Genomic DNA, 21,748 nt, shown 5'->3' with positions numbered 1-21,748 from the left:
TGTTGCATTATACAAAGGTTTAGACGTTTCAAATCATGCTGATTAATATGTAGGAATCCAATTAAATGATAAGTCTAAAACTTCTGGAATGATTATCGCACTAAGTTGCGCAACAGGACGGAACCCAGTAAACAGGAAACTGTTCTGTAATCAGTGTCTTCAAGCAGACCTACACAATACACGTGCAAGTCCGTTGAAATTTCCTCCAGTATACGCACCTCTACCCGACAAGAATGAGTGCGTTTAGTTTTACGCCGTATTCAGCAATATCCCAGCTATATGGCTGTGGTCTGTAAATAATCCATACAATCCAGTGATCAACAGTATGAGCCACGAATAGCGCAACTGGGAACCGATGACACCCGATCCCGTTAGTCGCCTCTTACGACAAGCATTGAATACTGAAGATCAATATTCTAACCCGTACCTCCCCGGGTCTCTAGTTGGCAAGAAGCACAGAACATATGAACATCTGTTCTCAGCACGCAGTTCCCGTTCCCATGTTCCTACGTCGCCGACAAAACTGTGTTCGTGGACTTCGACGGATCAGCGTGGATTGCAGTGACTTCTGTGTTTCCGACATCTGAAGTAAAGGGCGTGTAAGGAGTCTCACACTAGAGACACACTCTACAAGGACAACACTGCTGTTCATTCTGTTGTTAGACGTGGAGCAGTCCTGCCCTATAGAGCCTTCAAAGAGTGGAAGACTCTTGGTTCTTCGCACGTGATGATGGACAGCCAAGGGTACTAGGTGTTGACAGGTTCTTAGATTATGTCACAAACCAGACAATCAGGCAGACTGGAACCACTTTGAGACAGAAGTGCGGGCCTAGGACTACGAAACCACGTTGAGCGAGTAAGTGAGTTTAGGTTTACGCCGCACTAAGCAATATTCCAGCTATGTGGCGGCGGTCTGTGAACAATCGAGTCTGGTCCAGACAATCCAGTGATCAACAGCATGACCATCGTTCTGCGCAATTGGGTACAGATGACGTGCCAGCCAAGAGAAGCAGAGTCACCGTTTATGGCAAGCATGGGTTGCTGCAGGCCTATTCTACCCAGGACCTTCGTGGGTCACGAAACAACGTTGGAAGATGTCACCACAAGCTGGAGGGCATGATGAGAACACCAGATCCCATTATGTGCCAGCAGTTATTAACACCGCAGAGGCTGGTGGCTAGGACTGAGAGGAAGATCGTTCAGCTCCGGTCATCGAAGAGAGGCTTAGATACGGGAAGAAGAAGTAAGTACCACGATGTTGAAGACGAGACTCCATCTTTGATTGCATTGTAAATAAGTTGACTCAAGGTTACATAAACTGAATTGTGCAAAATGCAAATAAATACATTCTTGATGCACAAGATGTATTGCATTAAGAAAACTTTGAGCATACTAATAAACATATTAATAGATATTACCTGATATGAATTGTTGTGTCTTTTGTTTATATTACAAGCACACATGCACTTTCATACATTGAATAGCTTGTTTCATACTAGATACGGACTATAGCATTTGAACAAACGCTCGCGCTTCAGTGGCTACTGCGAATGACCTGGATCGTATCTTTCACCATAGTGAAATGTTGTCTCAGTAATACCGGTTTGAGCAGACTCTGGCTTAGTGCCCGTGAACCTGACGTAGGAAACAGGTGTACAACTGACACGGTCTTGGCCAAAAGATGCAGGTGCTTGTATATAAGTGTCCCTCAGCCCAAACGTTGAGGAAGGGAAGCGACTGAGTGCTTCAACCACGTCTGCGAGTCTACCATCCCATACGGATGGCGGCAAGATGGACGAAATTTGCATTTGAAAGGTCACCTTGAGAACGTTGTTCGTGTGGTAAGTAGGTAGCTAGTGATTTCAGTTAGCTTCCGAATGCTGAACTTTATATCCCGGATGGAATTCCAATGAGGATTCATTTTAATTCATAATATGTTCACAAATTACCCAAATTACCCAAGATTTGCAAGTTGTTCAATGGTTGTTTGCGACCCTTCAGAATTTCAGAGAATAATTCTTGTAATGGAAGATGCATGTTTGTTCTGTCCATCTCTGGTATAAGACATATATACGCAAATATTCGAGGCATATGTCTAGAATATATGGCGTTAAACAACACCAAATTCATAACGGGTTATCGACACACGTGTTGTCTTGGGAATCTTATATTGTCAGTGTAATGTTAGTGTAATGTCAGTGAAATTCCGTATACTGTTGTCTGGAGATTGTAAAATGCTGCTCGCGTTGTGAGTGTAATATCAAACACTGAATCTGCTGTCAGTGTAATTGTATACACTTCCCGTGTTGTCAGTGTAATATCATATACTGCCCTTGTTGTCAGTGTTATGCCATATACTGCCCGTGTTGTCATTGTCATGTCATATACTGCCCATGTTGTCAGTGGAATGTCATATACTGCCTGTGCTGTCAGTCTAATGTCCTGTCCTGCCCGATTTGTCAGTGGAATGTCATAAACCGTCCATGTTTTTGTGTTTTCAGTGTAATGTCATATTATTCTGCCTGTTTTGCAAGTGTAATCTCACACATCGCCTGTGTTAATTCACATAGTGCCCGCGTTGTCAGTGTAAAGTCATACATCGCTTGTTTTGTCTGCTTGATGTCGTGAACTACCCGTTGTCTTCACCCGTCGGTTCTCAGTGGTTCAGTCGATCAGGAATGCTGTTCACCTGGTCACAGCTGCTGTTCAGTAATACTGTTCAGCAGGTTCAGCCCAATCCACCTTAATTGTCGGGTGGGCGTATGAGCGTGTGAGTCAGTATGTATGGTTTTATGTCGCGTCATTGCTTAATTATAGCAACATCATGGAGTGGGATGCAAGCACTGGGCTTCACACAGGTGAGCGAACGCTTCAACTACTATACGTCCCTAAAACCGCGGATGCGTGTGTCGACGAAAAGTTGTTTTGTTTGCCTCTTATAGTGCTGCCTTGCCACCGTAGAGGGCGCGATTTGTATTGCAAGTAAAATTATACCAAACGTCATATGAATGTCGTTTATCTGCCCCACTCTCCCTTATAACTTTTTCATTTTCTACCTTTACAAATCCTCATACCAATGAGGCCACTCTGCTTGTCGAAAGAGGCGACTAACAGGATCGGGTGGTCAGGCTCGCTGACTTGAATGGCACGTCATCAGTTCCCATTTGCGCAGATCGATGCTCATGCTGTTGATCACTTGATTGTCTGGTCCAGTCTCGATCATTTGCAGAAGGTCGCCATATAGCTGGAATATTGCTAAGTGTGGCGTAAAACTAAACTCACTCACACTAATGGAAAAACCCTACATAATGCTAAACAGTCTCAATATTCGAGTTCACTCGGGCGCCTTTTCAGCTTGGATGTGCCTACGTGTACCTCATTTATAAATTGAACATTTTACTCTTCATGCCATAGAGAGAAAGGGTATAATCTATAAACTGCACTATTCACCACCTCTTACTGATGAGTAAAGATCTTAGTAACGTGGCGACATAAACTGCCTTGCTTTATTGCCTAACGGTCGGATTTACGTGAAACACTACACATTAATGCCGAGGAACAAATCCCCCCACCCCCTACCGCCAGCTGTGAAAATTCAAAATGAAACTGTTCACACAGAGCGTGCATTACAAAGCCAGTAAAGCTACTCCTGGTAGAAGCCATGTGAGACGTAGCGTTAGAACAACCTGTGTCAGTAGCTGTTCAAACAGGGAGAAAGAATGCGCCCTAGAGTCTTGACCTGAATTCTTCCCTGAGTGCTCGGCTTGCCTAGTGCACAGTACACTGCCCAGGCCACACGCAGTTGAGCTATCTGTTCAAGGGAGATAACTACCATACAAACCCACCTGCACATTACAGCTTCAATAAGACGCTATGGACACTACATCGTGGTAAAGCAATGTAATCGCTTCACAGCTAAGGGGCACAATCGCTCTGTGCCCCTTAGAAAATATTTTTCACAAAGTATGGACTAATTATTATCATCAGTTCAACGAAAGCAGAATATGATATATATTCCTCAAACCTATTGAGCCTTTTTGTAAAGAGGAAAAATGGCATGGTCTGCATACAAACAGCGTCTTACGTCTTAATCCCAGTAATTTCTTAAAATAAATAACAACTCTCAATTCAGTGTGCAGGCTCCAAGTTTTCGAGAAACCAAGATGGTGTCTCCTTCAATGAGAAAGAAGGGTTAAAACCGCCTGTCGAGAAAACTACAGTTTCAGGGCTCGGTTTAAGCCTTGTGCGTGTTTTTCTCACACATGTACAGAATCTATCGGACCGTGGCGATTCAACTGCCATCCTTCACTGGCACTCCTAGTCTATTTTCTCCAACGCTTGGCAAGGTAAATAACACAATGTGCATTTAGAGACTGTTAAACATAATTTCATTTTAGTTGATGGGTGGGTTTAGTTTACATCATTTACCAAACGAAATACGCGAAAGAGGGTGAAATAGTGGAAAAAACATTGCTATATCCCATTCGCTTTACGAGTATGGCCTGGATGCGCATTTCGGTAAATCTCCATTAATATATATATTTACAGTGTATACATATAGAGTATAGCGAGAACGATGTTAGTTTATAGAGGCCTTAATTGTGATCTTGGATGAGTTCCCTGGGATATACTGGAGCTGAGTCATGCTGGCATCTGTTGGCATAGCATAAGGGTTTACAAGGGTTTTCTCCAGTCAGTTTTCCGTTATTGAATTCCACGCAAAAATCGATCATAATGAACGGGACTGTCGTCATGTAGTTGATGTTCCCAATCCTAGATTCAATTGGGGAATGACATTCAAATTCCGGCTGGAAGTAAGATCGTGTTCGTAGCTAATATAAATGGGCCAATGAAATCAAGTGTAATGCTTATCGGAGGAATGTGGAGAGTATTCAGAAATGACCTATTTATAATAATTATACTTATATCCTCTCTCTCTCTCTCTCTCTCTCTCTCTCTCTCTCTCTCTCTCTCTCTCTCTCTCTCTCTCTCTCTCTCTCTCTCTCTCTCTCTCTCTCTCTCTCTCTCTCCTCTCTCTCTCTCTCTCTCTCTCTCTCTCTCTCTCTCTCTCTCTCTCTCTCTACCCAGGGTCCATGCAGGAAGCAAATGTACTGTAACAGCTGCAAGTCCCCATTGTCCCAGGTGTGTAGACCTACCTTCAGTTGTTGGCAATCTATAGCCCCTGTTTTATAGTGTACTGTCGGCTTTAATTAAAATGTTTTAGTTTTCCATGCTAACTCACTCACACTCACTTACATACTCACTCCCCTGCCCTCAAATATAATTCCAAACCAAAAAGATTTATTTGTTCATTGTGCCGTTAATTGTAAGCAGCAAATGAAAAAAACATACTACTGATATCAACAAAAACTACATTTGATGTTCCCAGTTGTTTCCATTCTGACACCATTTGCACGAAATGTCAATATCATCACATCAATATCCTTCCCACACCAGTCAGTTCTCAAAGATGTGCGTAGTGCTAGTTTCGTTACCCTGGCAACCCATTCTGCGAGAAGTAGAGCACAAGAGGTCATGAATGTAACGCTCACACTGTCCAAATCGACAGTCAAAGCCAGGTCGAAGCGAGTAAAAGATCAGGGCCTAGATTTTGGAAGCTCTCTTAGCACTAAGATAGTCGTATGCCATACATTAACATCAACTTACGACGATCTTAGCGCTAAGAGAGCTTCGCAAATCGAGACCCTCCTGGTCGACGGCACAATGAGAGAAGGAGTTAGAGCTGGGTAGATTGCATGGATGCTCTTTAGGGTATTGTATGAACAGAAACCCTTACCACAAATGACATAGTTGTAACACTCAGTTCAGCTACAGGCTCGCCGACATCTCGAGCATGTTATGTTGCAGAACTGGAGAAAAGACAATCTGAATTGAAATCAGGCAAATGATCGACGGAACGTCATATAATTGTACACAGCTTTTTGAGATCCATATCAACTTTTCATTATGCAAAATGCATACTTTCCATACCTGATGATGTGACGACCAGTACAGCGAAAGTAGAAAGAACGAATACTCTTGGTTTTAGTTCCTTCACTGATGCAACCTTATCACTCAGCAGTAGCAGTTTTATCTGCACCAAGAAAGAATTCTAGCAGGTTTCAAGAGACTCAAGATAATAATGAAATGTCTCATTCATATGAGTTTGTCTGGACCAGGCAATTTAGTGATTGACAACATGTGCACCAATTGCAGTACTATTTTCATTGTTACACTTTAAATGCAAACGGCTTCACAAATTAATCATTTCAATGTTTTGTGCAACCTGACATCATTACTGACTTGGACATGCAGGTAATGTTAGGCGAAGTGTTGAAAGGATGGATAAGATATATTCCGATGCAAGTAATCGACTTTGACTCAGATGAGACTAACGCCTGTGGCGTGTATACTTATTTAGATGCAAATTGCTCACCGAGTGGAATATGGTGTAATGTCATGAACATTGCTACCAATCCAGATGGGAGTACCCACATGACCCTTCAAAGCGAGAGATTACCCTCTGGGATCAGTTATGTATTAGGGTGACTGGAGGACCCCACACCCCCCCCACACCCCCCCTCAACATTCCCCACCAATTAAAAGAATTGTGTGTGAGTGAGTGAGTTTAGTTTTACGCCGCACTCAGCACTATTCCAGCTATATGGCGACGGTCTGGAAATAATCGAGTTTGGACCAGACAATTCAACAACATGAGCATCGATCTGCGCATTTGGGAACCGATGACATGTGTCAACCAAGTCAGCGAGCCTAACCACCCGATTCCGTTAGTCGCCTTTTATGGCAAGCATGGGTTGCTGAAGGCCTATTCTACCTCGGGACCTTCACGGGTTCAATTATGTGTGAACTGTATATCTTATAAACTCTTTTGGGAACAGGTACGGAAACAACACCACATTCGTAGACTGCGTTCTCACACGTCATCTGGAGTGTGGGGTTAATGAGGAGATTCCAGTCACATTGACCGTTGCTTGTTTGTCTTGTAATGTCTCTCCCAACATTTCTGAAGTTCCCAGTTTATCTTCATAATCTCCCTTTTGCATTGTCGCATCCTTTTGCATTGTCGCATCCTTTTGCAGTGTCGCATCCTTTTGCAGTGTCGCATCCTTTTGCAGTGTCGCATCCTTTTGCACAGTTGATCCTGCCTCCTAACTTTCACTCACGTGTAATGACGCATTTACATATCTTTCTTGGGTGTCTGTACATAATTGACTTTGCATCAGACAATCCATGAACAGAGATAGAGTTAACGATCTACGCATGTTTGCATGCATCACCCAAGTCAGCCGATCCAGTTAGTCGTCTACTACGATAAGCATGGCTAGCTGAAACCCATTTCTAACTCGAATATAGTAATGTCCAGAGAATATAGCGTCGCAAACAGCTGCCCCCCTGATAACGGAGGGGGAAGTTCTGTCAATACGAGGGGGAGAAATTCATTGCTGTCGTCGCGAAAATAGATTTACTTCGTCAATTATAATGTATGTTTCAATGTATATAGGTCACTTGACTGCGATGCTTTACTGTGGACATTTTTCTGCTTCCTAAATTATGTACAGGACATGCAGATAACTGCTCCCCGCATTCCCAACTACAAATTCTCAGACGAACCACTGCAGAACCCGGCCAAACCTTGCCGAGTGCTAAGCTAGTAAAGTCAGTCTGAGTTATAATTGTTTCCTTTAAAGAGGCTCGTCTAAATAATGGGTTCATCTAAGGGCCCCAGTCTGTTGTCTATATTTTTGTGACAGAACTATCATTCAAAAAACTGATTATTACCTTTGAGACCTGTGCAAGTCTAACCTGACAGCCTTCTGTGGCCAGTTTCATTCGGTCGATAACGGTATGGTGTTATGCAGCTGACTTCTGTTGTGGTAAGATACCAGGATAATAACGAAAAAGCATTAAGTTTGACGCTCTGAAAAAAAACGTGATCTGAGCCATTCTAGCCTTGTGGTATAGTGAGCAGGTTTGCTTGCAAACCGGAAACGGGGTCTTGTCACGTGATATTTAAATTAATAGCAGTGGCGTCGTGTTCAGTCATCCCACCTCGCAAGGCGTCGATTCCATGGTATTGGTATTGACCTGTAGTTCTGCGTGCTGTGGATAACTTCTTCAGCTGTTCGTTTCGCAGGTAACGTAAGAAATGTGTTGAAATTGTGCTACTAAACTGGCATTATTAGGTTTGTGGATTACTACACGGTTGTGGTTGTTCTGTTACTAGGACTCGCTGCCATATTGCAATGGACAGCGCTGTGGTGGCGTTCGGTACAATACGCATCTCTAGTGTGCGTACTCTGGCCTTATGACCCCCGAAGATCAAGGTTAGAAATAAGCTGCAATAACCGATGCTTGTCATAAGAGGCAACTTTCCACTCGCTGTCGCCAAACTGTTATTCTTAAAGGAGACTGAAATATAGACTCTGCCATGCATGCTGAGTCAGTGAGTGAGTTTCGTTTTACACTCAGCATCATTCTAGCTATATGGCGACGGTCTGGAAATAATCGAGCCTGGACCAAACAGTCCAGTGAGGCAACAGCATCGATCTGCGCAAGTGGGAACCGATGACATGTGTCAACCAAGTCACCGAGCCTGACCACCCGATCCCGTTAGTCGCCTCTTACGACACGCACAGTCGCCATTTATGGCAAGCATGCATTTATGCTGATTTGTTTTAGAGGTTGAGCATGTTCGAATCCTTAGTTGCGGTGGAGTAGGCTACTGGTTAAAGCGTTCCCTCGTCAAGATACCGGTTTGATTTCCCTCATGGTTGCAATGTGCGAAGCCCATTTCTGGTGTCACGCGTCGTGATATTGCTGGAATATTGCAAAACAAAACCCGGCGTAATGGAAAATTGGCGTCACGGAAAATGAATCTTTTATAATGTTGTAATATAACAGGGTCATCCATTTCCTGAGCTATCGATTACGGACAGGCATCAGAAATATGTGAGCCATGCCTTTGAAATATCTCGCTTGCACCCACCTGAAATAATATAACAGTGATGTGGTATATATGGAAAGCCTCTTGAATAGCAATTATGCAATATGTATTCAGTAATATGCCATCGTATGGACTATATTTCCTTTTTTGTTCTGTCAATAGTGTGTCATGTTTCAGCATTAATATGGAAACAGTTCAAGCTGTTACATTTGCATTTTTTAACATTAGCAGAACGTGACGTTATAATGACACCCACAAGAGGCATGTAACAAAATGGTTAGTTATATGTAATGAATAAGTGGTAGGTTTTCAATCATTGGTCAAAATATCAACCGAAATACATAAGCGGTTCATTCCGAAAAGCGGGTTCATGCAAATGTGTGTGGAATGCCTTTTTGGTTCACACGTCAGTGAACCAAAATGTACTCGGTCAGAGTCTCACGGGATCATTTCCTGTTGTAAAAAGTTTTGAAAGAATCTACATATACATTGCTGAAATATAGGCAATGCGTGAGAGAGAGAAATTATCGTCACACCGGTAATATTTCAGCCATATTGTGACGTAAAAAGTTTTGCTATTTCTTAAAAGGCAAAAGCGAAAATGCAAGACATGCTATTATTGCTTAACTCCGCACACACCAATATTCCATTTATGTGGAGAAATAATGTAATCCAGTCTGGACCAGATGATCCAGTGATCAACAGCCTTCGCATCCCTCTACGCAGGTAGGATACGATAACATGTCAACCAGGTCAGCAGTCTAATAGGCGATTCCGACCCTCGAGCATATGACAGAAGTTTAACAACCAGCATGACTCCGATCCTTACAACCCTTCTGAGCATAAGCAACTGTGGAAATATTTTCTGTAAACGAACTGTTTTCTTGTCCATGCCAACTGGCAGTATACGTTACCAGCAAACATGGTCCTTATGTGAGCGTAGAAACAACTTGACCATGTTGAATGATCAGTGTCAGCTTGGTGTTAGCAAGGTTACTACTGGCCGGGCAATTGGGACTTGTCCCTGAGTGTTGTTATTCAGCCACAACGCTGTAACTACAATGGCTCTTTTACTACAAGTCGGACACAATCCCACGAAACCCATACAGTGGTAAAGACTGCTAACCGATTTCACGAACACCTGTTGTCATTATTTATTCGCAGGGATAAAATGCTGTAAATGTAACGGCCACCTTGTCGTTTAGGCCTACTGCATTCTGTCTTTGTTATTGCCTTTTTCTTTTCAGTGAAGAACTATCCGTGAAGATCCCGGGGTAACATAGGCCTACAGTAACCCACGCTTGCCATGAAAGGCTAGTATGCTTCTCGTAAGAGGCGACTAACTGGATCGGGTGGTCAATCTAGCTGACTTGGCTGACACATATCATCGGTTCCCAATTGCGCAGGTCGATGCTCATGCTGTGGGGCACTGGATTGTCTAGTCCAGACTCAATTATTTACAGCCCGCTACCATATAGCTGGAATATTGCTGAGTGCAGTGTAAAACTAAATTCACTCATTCTCTCATTTTCCGTAACCAGTTATGCGCTCACTAAACGTAGGGGATATTAAAAGAGCGGCAAAAACAGGAATGTAGATTTCTCCGTGTATTTCAGGTATTAGGATAACTATTGTCCACCTTAGCTTGTTGCACATTGACCACTAGGTATCCTTAGATCACAAAGGTTCCAACTGAGTTGAGTCCAATCAGGGATTCGAACCCACACCCTCAGAGTTAGGCGGCTGACCTTGTGTGCTGGTGATTTGGTGCCTAGCTCTGAGGATGTGGGTTTGAATCACGGATGACATTCACCTAAAAAAATACTAGAATTTGTACCTTACTAAGAAAGTGTAACCCCAAATATAGCATATGTTACCGTTATTAACCGGTTTGGGGCATTTGGTTTATCACCTCTGGTGAACTTCGCGTTGCCTAAAAAAATATCTGCATCGTCATTTTATTTCATTTTTACAGATTAAGATAGATATGCAGCAGAGAGGGTTCGGGTGATCCTGGCACATTCAGGCTGGTAAAGCTCATCATCAGCTCAAGGCCCTCGCCCAGGCAGCGAATGGGACTTCTCCCAGGAAACACTGCCTAGTCGAACCCAAAAGAACTTTCCGGAGAATATGAAGGCTCCCCAACACTGCAGCTTTCTGCATTACCCAGATTGTCAGAAGGGCTGTGCTCCCGGTGGAGAACCCAGGCACTCTCCTGATCTGCGCCAAGAGATCTGGATGTACCAAACCTAGGGCACCGACAACAATGGGGAGCCTGACGACAGTGTACTGGAGATGCAAACGAAACATTTGAAAGGCGAGGTCTGCATGTTTATCACGCTTTTCCTGAATCTTGCCAATCACATTGCTGTCAAAAGGGACAGAAAATTCAATGATATAAATAATTTCATTGGCTTTATCAAAAAGAACAAGATCAGGTTTGTTAGCTGGAATTCGTCTCAGGCTGTCATAGCCACAGGCATGGCGGGGACGATAGTAAAAGCAGCGAGCCATTATTATTTGTATTATAGGATATTTATATGGCGCACATATCTATGCGACCATTGCTTGCTCAAGGCGCTGGTATTTGTTTCCCTCGATCAGCGTCACATCGTATAATAAAAAAAGCCAACGCCCTAAACGGACTGAAGTCAGTTCTTAATGGCAGTGCAAGTATCTCATGATATGCCGACTGAAACTGCAGTTCCGTGTGATGTGTGTCCGTTAGTTGTGTATTATTTGAAAACGACTTTCTGAGATAGATATTAAACGGTGTACTAGAATACTCGGAAGTATAAGCAGATGTCGACTGAACGTTGTACATATCATGCTTTAAGTCGTCAATATTTTCAGAACTGAAACCCTTTTTGACATCGATATGGGGAAGCGGAGTATTTACTCAGCAGTTGTCCTGTTCGCGTCCTTTGCAACAATGCTCTTTGGACCAAGCATCGTGTATGCAAGCGGAGTAATCCATGTAGCGTTGCTCGAAGGATTCCAGGAGGATGTGGCCATGACAGCATGGGTTGGATCTCTATTTTCCTGCATGTTTGCTCTCACAGGTAAAGAAATGAATAACGAGGGCGAATATCTGAAAGTACTGCTGTCAGTGTCAGTTACCAGTGTTTGCATGTTTGCATGTTTACAAGGAAATATCAGATCTTGAAATAAGAAGGGAAGTTGCTAAAAGTACTTATGTCGGTTTCATTCAGCACTGTTTGCGCTCACAGGTAAGGAACTGACGGAACCTAAATAAAGAGTTCGAGTATCTAAAAATATGTCTTTCAGTACCACTTCCCAATGTCTCTATGTTCGGAAAGAACTGGCGAAACCTGAAATGAGAAGGGAAGTTGCTGAAAGTATTAAAGGCAGTTTCAATGACAAATACTTGCATGATATCTTGCATGTCAGTTTCATTGACCAATGCTGATGGGTTGCTGTGATGGTATTTGTACATATTTCCTTACTATTCCAGGACCAGTTGCCAGCATGGTCATCAACAAGTTTGACTGCAGAACGTGTGTCGTGATATCAGGAGTCTTGATGATGGTTGGGTTCTCAGCCAGCTGTTTTGTGACTGAAATAAGGACATTGTTTGTAACCTATGCCTTAATTGCAGGTATGTGAAGTACGTGAGTCCTGGGTTCTGACTGGGACACTCCAATGTCGCTCATTCTCAATCCTGTACCACAGGTGTCCGGCCAATGTAAATTTGATCGTTTTCTTGTTTACGTTAAACGAGTGATACATAATGAAAACATTATCAAAATCTGTATTGTGGACACCTTTGATATATCCCTTCATGGACAAAATCTTATATTTTAGTTTGATGGTGAGGTAACTAACAGCTAGTAATAACGACAACTCCAATGTCAAATTAAGTTCAAGAAAACTGAAAGGCAGTAAAATAGAGAGTCTATTTTGAAACACTTCGGAACATTGTTTATTGTATGAATAATCAATCCTGCTAAATATTAATCAATGGGCAGAGAAATGACATTCTCTGAGTTTGAGAATTGTTGAATATATTCTTTTGGGAGACGTGCATTTCCAGAAGGCGCACACAAACACCTTTCAGTGTGACGCGTGACAGTAGAAGATGTCTGCTTTAGGAGAGCCCATGGAACGTCTGCTTGGGAGTATTTACTTGAAAAAAGTGACAATGACAAAGAGAGACTCGCTAGTAACATGCCGGTAAAGGTTGGGTCACCCTTTAATTTTCCATGCATTCTGTACTTGAAAAAATACGTACAATAATGGCATGAGAACGACTTTGATGTGCTGTCGTTCATATTTCAGGTCTTGGCACAGGTTTGGCACAAACAGGAAGTTTCGTCATCATTGGCTATTACTTCCCTGTAAAAACAGGTCTGGTCACAGGAATATCTGTCTCAGGAATTGGATTTGGCATTTTCATACACCCCCCACTCTTGCAGTATCTGACTGAAACATATGGAGTCCACGGCGCCTTCCTTATCACTGGTGGAATAACACTTCATGTATGCATTGCGGGAATGCTCATGCGTCCATCCAACATAGAGCGCAAGAGAAAGCAACGGGTTGGAAATGAACTACCCGCTAGGAGAAATATAGCATCAATATGTCGGGATGTAACGAGTGTCTACCGTGTTTTAAGTAATGTATCTTTTATATTCTTTCTATGCAGTCTCTTGTGCTTTTCAATTGCTCTAGCAACAGCATATCTCTTTCTTCCGGATTTCTTCTTAAAACAAGGATCAACATTCCAAGAGGGTGCCTTTGTTATATCAACCTCAGGCCTGGGAAGTATTGTCTCTCGGATTCTAACTGGATTTTCACTGAGTGACGAGAGGATTCCAGGTGCCACAATATATGCCTCTCTTAATGGTTTGATGGCAATTTTTACGTTCATGCTGCCACTGTTCAGCACATCTTCATTTCTGAGAATACTTTATGGCTTTATTCTTGGATTGTATACTGGAGGGACATGGGTTCTCCTCAATACTCTGACACTTGAAATTCTTGGAATTCAAGACTTCGCCACAGGTGTCGGTGCAGCTTTATTTTCCTGTGGAGTTGGCTATCTTACTGGTCCTCCTATTGCAGGTACGTACACATACACGAGTGAGAGGCTTACAATTCATTGTCACGTAACACAATTATACGACAATGTTCAATATTTCTGAAAGGTGTCAAGACACAAAGGGATATTATTTATGTTTGGATGTATATTTCTGAATGACCAAACAGGAGGAGAATCTTAAGTGAAATATAATACTGTACAACCTAGGAATAATCTTCGTTGTGGACACGTCAACATCTTCCGACAACAAGACAGAAATACTCTTCATTAATGTGAAGTCGAGTTGCAATTACTGATTTTGGGAAAGGAGTATGTTAAAGGGGTTTCCTCAGTGTTAGTCACGTGTGATGACAAGACCTTCGAAACTTATGCTGTATTCTTGCAACTTCTTGCACGAGTGAGTGAATGAGTTTAGTTTTACGCCGCACTCAGAAATATTCCAGCTATATGGCGGCAGTCTGGACCAGACAATCCAACAACATGAGCATCGATTTGCGCAATTGGGAACCAATGACGTGTCAACCAAGTCAGCGAGCCTGACCACCCGATCCCGTTAGTCGCCTCTTACGACAAGCATACTCGCCTTTTATGGAAAGCATGGGTTGCTGAAGGCCTGTTCTACCCCGGGACCTTCACGGGTCACTTCTTGCACGATAGACAACGCCTCGCTGCATAATAAATGTCCTGAAGTAAGAGTAAGATGTACCTCTTGTTGCTCATGACTCTGTCGTCGACATACTACGTTGGAATATTTAGCTTTAGTGAGTGAGTGAGTTTATATTTAACGTCACATCGGCAATATTTCAGCCATATCGTGACGAGAACATTTAACAATGAAAAGGACTATATCTACATTATAAAACCTGTCAACGAAGGACAGTAAAACAACCAGAATATCACAAATAGCATTAAGACTAGCATGGAAAGTTGAAACTGATATCACCATATGAACAATACAATATAAAACAGGCTATAGACCGCCAACAACTGGAGGTAGATCACCACACTAGGGACTATTTAGCTTTAAGACGAATGGAACAAAAACACAAGAAAGTTTGGTAGTTGAGTACTAGGATATCATTTTTTGCAACATTGTCTCAGTAACATTATCTCTGTTTACATTTCAGGTGCCATAGTAGAATCAAGCGGGTCATACTACAGCGCCTTCCTCCTTTCTGGTATGTCAGGGGAACTATTCCTAGTTGATAAGTAATTTATTTTGGCTCAGTGCATGATCAGTTAAATGTTCATTGCTTTGGATTGAATTACTGAGAACGGAAAAGCGTGGGCTTCTATGTTAGAGTTTCAAAAACGATGTGCTCTTATACGTATGAGAGCCAGCAGAAAAGTACGTACATAAACTCTGTCATCATCAGGTGAGTATCCAGATTGAATATACTGTACATTACATGCGTTTCAGTGCCATAGGATGTTCGGTTGTTCTTCAACCACATACAGCTATATCCTTGCTTGATGGTAAATTCGCTTTTCAACAAAACGTACGTCAAACTCCTAGTTCTAGTTAATTTTCAAAGACGTACGAACTTTTTGTAGGTGCCATGTTTTTCTCGGCCGCGGTCTTTGAATTCCTGTCATCTCTCAGCAAGAGGACACAAGCAAGCACAAAAGACTCCCAGCTGACAGTACCTCTGAACGAAGATACTGAAGTATCGCCAATACAAACATCAAAACCTGAAGTAGCACTAATACAAGCATCACAACCTGTGACTGAAACAAAACAAACATCCAGCGAGCATTGTGATGATGACAAATCTACGGCAGCAGTAATTGATGCACTGATGCCAGCAATTGCATCAATAGAAAATTGTAGGGATGATTATGGTGAAGGGGATAACAAAGTAACCGATACAAACTACTGAAACAAAACACAAGTGAAGGCTGTCTTGTGAGGACACTGTAGCCGGTTACAGAAGTATGTCACAGATATCAGTGTATACTATTTGATCAAGCTTATATGCAGAATCCTGAAGACCGGTACACTGAAACGGGTAACAGGCGTGTTTCGTTGAGAAGACAGTATGTTATTTTGATCATGTATATGTGAACCCATGACCATTTACTGAAGTGGGTAATATGTGTATGTCGCACGACGAACATGATGGTTCTGATGGTCAGTAAAGACCCGGATCAGAACTGGTACCTGGATCCGGATCAGAACAGGTCCTCAGTATCTTCATCAAGTCATTCCTGCCGTAAGAGGCACGTAACGGGATTGGCTGGTCAGACTCGGTGATTTTGTAGACACATGGTATCTCAGTGGCGTAGATCGATCCTCATACTGTTGATCAGTGTATTGTCTGGTCCAGATTGGATTAATTACAGACCGCCGCCATATAGCTGGAATATTACTGAATGCGGCGCATAACTACACTCACCGTTTGGTGGTGTTGTTCAGTGTGACGATGGTCCGTGCAACATAATTAAGTCACTGAGAATAAAATGTATTATTTTGATTATATTGTTGTTGATTATATTGTTGTCTCATGACAACGGGTATACGGAAGCGGGAAAAAATAGTAGTACTACGTTATTGCTTATGCTCATGGGAAGTGACATAATCCCAGTTCCATTTTCACGACCCTTTGTCAGCAAAGACTGGCACTTTTACTATGCAACTCTATATATTAACTAATTGTCACTGAAACTATATACAGGTCCCTGTTCATAGCTCCCTAAACTGATAATGACAGCGCGGGTTTGTATCTTTGACCATGCAACTCAACATAGTGTTATAGCGTCTAAATCAGGACAGCCATCGTCTGGACAGCATTCTGTATTAGCTTCGTACCACTGTTCCCTTGATAATCATGGCATGCCGCAACTGTCGAACAGTGAATGACTCGGTGCATGCTTTCTTTCTAGGGATGACACGTCGGAATGCAAGTGCATAATTATTTTATAAAACGCACGAAAACCTCGTCCTATCATGATTTAGCAGCTTCGTTTTGACGACATGTACTTAGTATCAAATACAGAACCTGAGACAATAGTTACTTGAACTTTGGCTACGAACCATACCTAGCTAGCATATTAAGAGTGAAGAATTAATTAAAATTAGGATGAAACATATCTGGCAAAATATTGTTTAGGGTGGCGTGTCTTGGTTTCTTTTGCGGTTCCGTATATATATATGTGTGTATGTGTGTGTGTATATATATATATATATATATATATATATATATATATATATATATATATATATATATATATATATATATATATATATATATATATATATATATATATAAGCGAACGCTTTAACCACTAGACTACCCTACCGCCCCGGGAAGCTCAAGGGATGGGATGACGTTATTACCACCTACATGAGGGAGATGAGGATTGGAAGCAAGCAGAAAAATAACTGTGGAAAGACTAATATTGAGAGGCTTTAGTCAGGGTGGAAGCATCATTTGGAAGTTATGGAGACAGTTATGAAACTTCGACTTATTGTCTGTCGCCCGGCAGTCCGTGGATGTTCCAGTCGTTTAGGATTCCAATGAATTTTGTATGACAAATATGATCTAACGCCCTGAAGAAGATTCGGGTCATAGCCCACGCTCCGTGTATGAGGCGACAAACGGGATCAGGTAGTCAAGCTTGCTTTACCTAGGTTAATGAATGCCGTGTCCAACTGTGCAGATCGATGCTTTGCATGTCAATCACTGAGCTGACTTATCCAGGATAGACTACTTACAACTGAACAAATAACGAGTCTGTGTTAAACAACAAAAAACAATGGTGTGGTCAAGGTTGAGGTGCTTTTGAAAGGGACGTAGTATCATAATACCATGTTACGGATGAGAAATGACTGTGAATAAAAGCCCGTGAGTCCTCTGTAAACCAGCCAAATATCACACAAAGGAGTCTAGAATATTTGCTTCTATATTGGATAAAGACAAAAACAAGATTAAATGACTGATCGTACCTACTATTACCAGTATTACCTAAGAGGGCGAATATATCGGGGATCATATTTTTCATACGGCGCCTTAGGGTAAAATATCACTTTGTCATGGTAACGTGACGCTATGAGCAATGTCATCACATCACGGTTCTTCTGTGACGCTGCGTTCTACATCTGGCGACGCGGGGTAGCCAGCCCATGTTTAAAAGTAAATTTGAGTTTATTTCCTCAATTTAAGGACTTCGATAACAATCAGCATTATCTCATTTTACCGCACTAAGCTCCGATGTGATACAATTAGGTCGCTATTCTAACATATTAACACAATTTGTCACCAAAGTCTTGATCCTTGTAGATATGCTGGTTGGAGCTCGATGACAGCTGTTGAAAGTTCGATTTTGACAAGGTGGTCAGTCTTGAAACGTGAGCGTTAGCAGAGAGGTAAGCATAAATATAAAGTCGTCCCCGCCATAAACATCAGCAACTGTTCCTTCCACACGTTACAATAGCGTGTGGTAACAAAGCTATGCCACACCACCATCTTATAATGCCACCCTGACACGTTCATCAATTTTGCTAAGGCGCTGATGCGCAACTCGTCGTGGCAATGCGTGTAATTTAGGTGGCCCGCTTGAATGCGTGAAGCCCAGTTAGCTCCGGTACGTTTCCTGCTTCCGCGTAAGTTACACACTTGGCACGTAATGCGTAACTGAAAATGGTGCTAAATGTCACGCACGACATAACAACAGATGCAAGTATTGTTGGTCCATAGTTTACGTCTAGTGTACAGCACAGTATGCACGACACGCATAGTTCGAGCACGGCTAGGTAATGCCACTCTACCTTTGCACGAAGCAGTCGCGGTATCATTTGGCCCCGCTTTGTCCCACTTCACGCCACGCTATATAAACAGTAGGCACCGCCACCAGCTTCATTTATTGCTGTACACCTACAAGATGTTGAACACCAGAGAACAAGACTGCAGAAAAGACAAGGTGTGTATGTCTCGCAGGTGCAGCACTATTACTTCTTGAAGACCAGCAAATACAGCAACAACAGACCAGCCCCAACTAGGAAAAAATAACCGTACGGACAGTGTGGGCATGTAGGGAATGGTTGACCAGATGACATCACCTCGGACTTCATGATCACTTATTGAAAAAAACCTCCGCAAGGAAGATCCAAGAGGCTACAGAAATTATCTCAAAATTTCAACGACTTGTGCCAAGACATGGTGAAGTTAACCCCTTATGTTTAGAAGAAGACCATATTCATGAGAGAACTGATTGAGGCGGGACTCTAGCTGGCAACGACACTTCGCTTCCTAGACACTGGCAATTCCTATGCAAGTCTAAAGTACAGCTTCAGTTGAAGCTTGCACAGTCCGCAAGTTCTTACTAAAGGTTTGCAAAGCTACCATTGAGGTTTACAAGGACGATGTACTCAAGTGCCCAAACACTGAAGAGCCGTGGAAGGAGGTTGCTGGAGGTCTTAAATCCAGATGCACAACTGTCTGGGGGGTATGGACGGCAAATATGTTGCTATGGGGAAGCCTGCCAATGCTGGAGCATTCTGCCATAATCATAAGGGCTCCCAGAGCGTTAGGTTCATGGTCCATGTAGGCCAAAATTATCTACAGCTGTAGGTTGTCACGTGCTCGTCGTGTGGTGAAGAATGCATTTGCAATCGTGTCTCGAGGTAATTATTTATACATTTATGAATATATAAACATAAATATCCGGATTGCTACAGTTGCACTTGCATTCCCTCTAGCGAACTAGATGTTGCATCTGTAAACATATGTTTACTACATAATCATAATCTGATTTCAGGTTCAGACGTTTCTCTACTTCGATTCATTGGCGCCCAGAGACGATCAAAGTGATAACTATATGCGTCTGTGCTTTACACAACCTCGTCCTCAACAGATACTATCGTACTCTACCTGTTTTAGATTTAATTACTAGTTTTCAATATTTGTCTGTGATAATCTGATTCTTTAACAGTCCTTCGTTGACAGGTTTTTATAATATTCATACACTCCATTTCTGTGTCAAATATGCTAATTCATTTACAACACAGAGCAGGTAAAGGGTACGATAGGTACCACAATATCAATGGATTCTTCAAAACAATAGTGGAGATACACACACTGAAGTGCAGAATTACCAACACAGTAGGTATGAGCAAGCGAAATTATATTCAGATAAACCAACCATTTGCAGGGCTTAAACATAAAACACTATGCCAATGCACTTTGCACGAAACATAGCGTATGTACGAAAGCCCTCTCTTAAACAATACCTCTTAAAGCTATACTCTTCGGTGAGATGTCTCTTACACATTTTGAAATAATCATACTACGTATACATTGTACAGCTATGTAAATACTTTGCTTAACAAGACATTAACTTCAGACTTTCATAGCCAGCCAGTGTCCAGCCAAATGTAATATATGAGTGCGGTGACCCCTAACATACTTCATCACTATATGACTGAAATATGCCGATGTGACGTAAAGTTCAACTTAACTAACATTCTAATCAGTAACCTCCAAATACAGTAATACGTTTGAACGAATACTAAAAATTATGTACAAACAATAGCAATATAACTCTGTTTAAAAAGGAGATAACATATACACAGACGATACATGTATCAATACACACAAGCCCACGTGCATACATCACAGGTGATGCGATATAACTCTGTGTGTATGTTGTCTCCTTTTAAACTGAAGATATATGTATTAATACACAAAAGCCCACGTGCACAGGTGAGTAGTTGGCACAAGGTGTTTTATTTGATCACTGCAGAGATGCCAATTTAAACTTCAATCTGCTAGGACTTGTTGACGAACACTGGAATCGAAACTCCCGGCCAGGTGTAGGGTTGAAATCGTGGTCCCGAACATCCGATTAACAGTCACGAGATCCTGTTTTGACTGTGTCCTTCTGTCTCTTCTACACCGAAGGGCTGTGACTGCCAGTCAAGTTGTTATCCATGAGACTTGTTTTGCTGCCAGTCAAGTTGTCATCCATAAGACGTGTTTTACATTACCACACCAACTTCTAAATATCTTAGAAGACAATGAAAAGAACTGGATAGTGGAATCGAGCTTACCATTTCTTTCAGTTGTTTATTTTACCTACTCAAGCCAGTGCTTTGAAAAATGAAGTAAAATTGGAAATTTTAACTATAAATTGTATATTTATATACTTCTCTCTCTTGCTTCGACGCTGAGTGGAACGAGATAGAACTTTCCTGTAGGCCTCTCTTGTCCATATGCCCGTGTTCCCTAGGCTGCTCTCCTTACAGGACGGGTCCCTTAACCCATGCAGAGCATGCAGCATGCTCCCCTCTCTACCCACGTGACTACCTCAGAGAGATCATTCTTTCTTGGAGCCCACGTCTAAATCTGTGTAGTGTGGAGGCTGGGTGGGCATACATCACGTGAGATAGGATAAGTATATAAATATACAATTTATAGTTAAAATTTCTAAATTTTTAAACTTATCCTATCTCACGATTTGCACTTGTCCCACGGTAGCAGATTACCCTATGTCTCAAAGCACTGACAGTATTACTGTGTAGGCTAATGACAATCGTAGGTAGCAATGAACAAGAGAGGTCGCATCCAACTAGCATAGAACCTATACTAGTGGTGGGTTCTCCTGAACCCCTTGGCTTACTAGACGCCATCTCTCCCAAGGAGTGGGTACTCCTGAGCAATGTGGTGTTCGGCCGCAACCCTCGCAAATGCAAGGAGACGCAACTAGGCGAGTCATGTCACTTC

At 42.2% G+C, this 21,748-nt stretch overlaps 1 protein-coding gene across 3 annotated transcripts; it reads left to right on the top strand.

The window, feature by feature from the left end:
• Positions 1–1,559: 1,559 nt before the first annotated feature.
• LOC137282517 (monocarboxylate transporter 12-like) lies at positions 1,560–19,868 on the top strand. 3 transcript variants are annotated; one of them, XM_067814275.1, is made up of 7 exons: positions 1,591–1,841; positions 11,819–12,027; positions 12,441–12,584; positions 13,265–14,050; positions 15,155–15,205; positions 18,308–18,393; positions 19,785–19,868. In XM_067814275.1, the coding sequence occupies exons 2-6, from the start codon at positions 11,844–11,846 to the stop codon at positions 18,328–18,330; spliced, it is 1,188 nt and encodes a 395-aa protein (XP_067670376.1). In that variant the 5' UTR covers positions 1,591–1,841; positions 11,819–11,843; the 3' UTR covers positions 18,331–18,393; positions 19,785–19,868. The 3 variants fall into 3 exon arrangements, with proteins under 3 accessions (XP_067670374.1, XP_067670376.1, XP_067670375.1); XM_067814273.1 differs by lacking the exons at positions 18,308–18,393; positions 19,785–19,868 and adding an exon at positions 15,582–16,498 and having other exon boundaries at positions 1,560–1,841; XM_067814274.1 differs by lacking the exons at positions 1,591–1,841; positions 18,308–18,393; positions 19,785–19,868 and adding exons at positions 4,147–4,346; positions 15,582–16,498.
• Positions 19,869–21,748: the final 1,880 nt, after the last annotated feature.

The sequence above is a fragment of the Haliotis asinina genome, chromosome 4 (assembly GCF_037392515.1).
Source record: "Haliotis asinina isolate JCU_RB_2024 chromosome 4, JCU_Hal_asi_v2, whole genome shotgun sequence".
Taxonomy (NCBI): Eukaryota; Metazoa; Mollusca; class Gastropoda; order Lepetellida; family Haliotidae; genus Haliotis; species Haliotis asinina.
This window is presented reverse-complemented; position numbering and strand designations above follow the sequence as displayed.

What these genes read in the sequence shown, in the direction of transcription:
- LOC137282517 (XM_067814273.1), top strand. Translation starts at nt 11,844, where the DNA reads ATGGGGAAGCGGAGTATTTACTCAGCAGTTGTCCTGTTCGCGTCCTTT. An exon ending in AACCTATGCCTTAATTGCAG is followed by an intron (nt 12,585 to 13,264) that starts GTATGTGAAGTA and finishes TTCATATTTCAG; the next exon opens with GTCTTGGCACAGGTTTGGCA. An exon ending in CAGCGCCTTCCTCCTTTCTG is followed by an intron (nt 15,206 to 15,581) that starts GTATGTCAGGGG and finishes AACTTTTTGTAG; the next exon opens with GTGCCATGTTTTTCTCGGCC.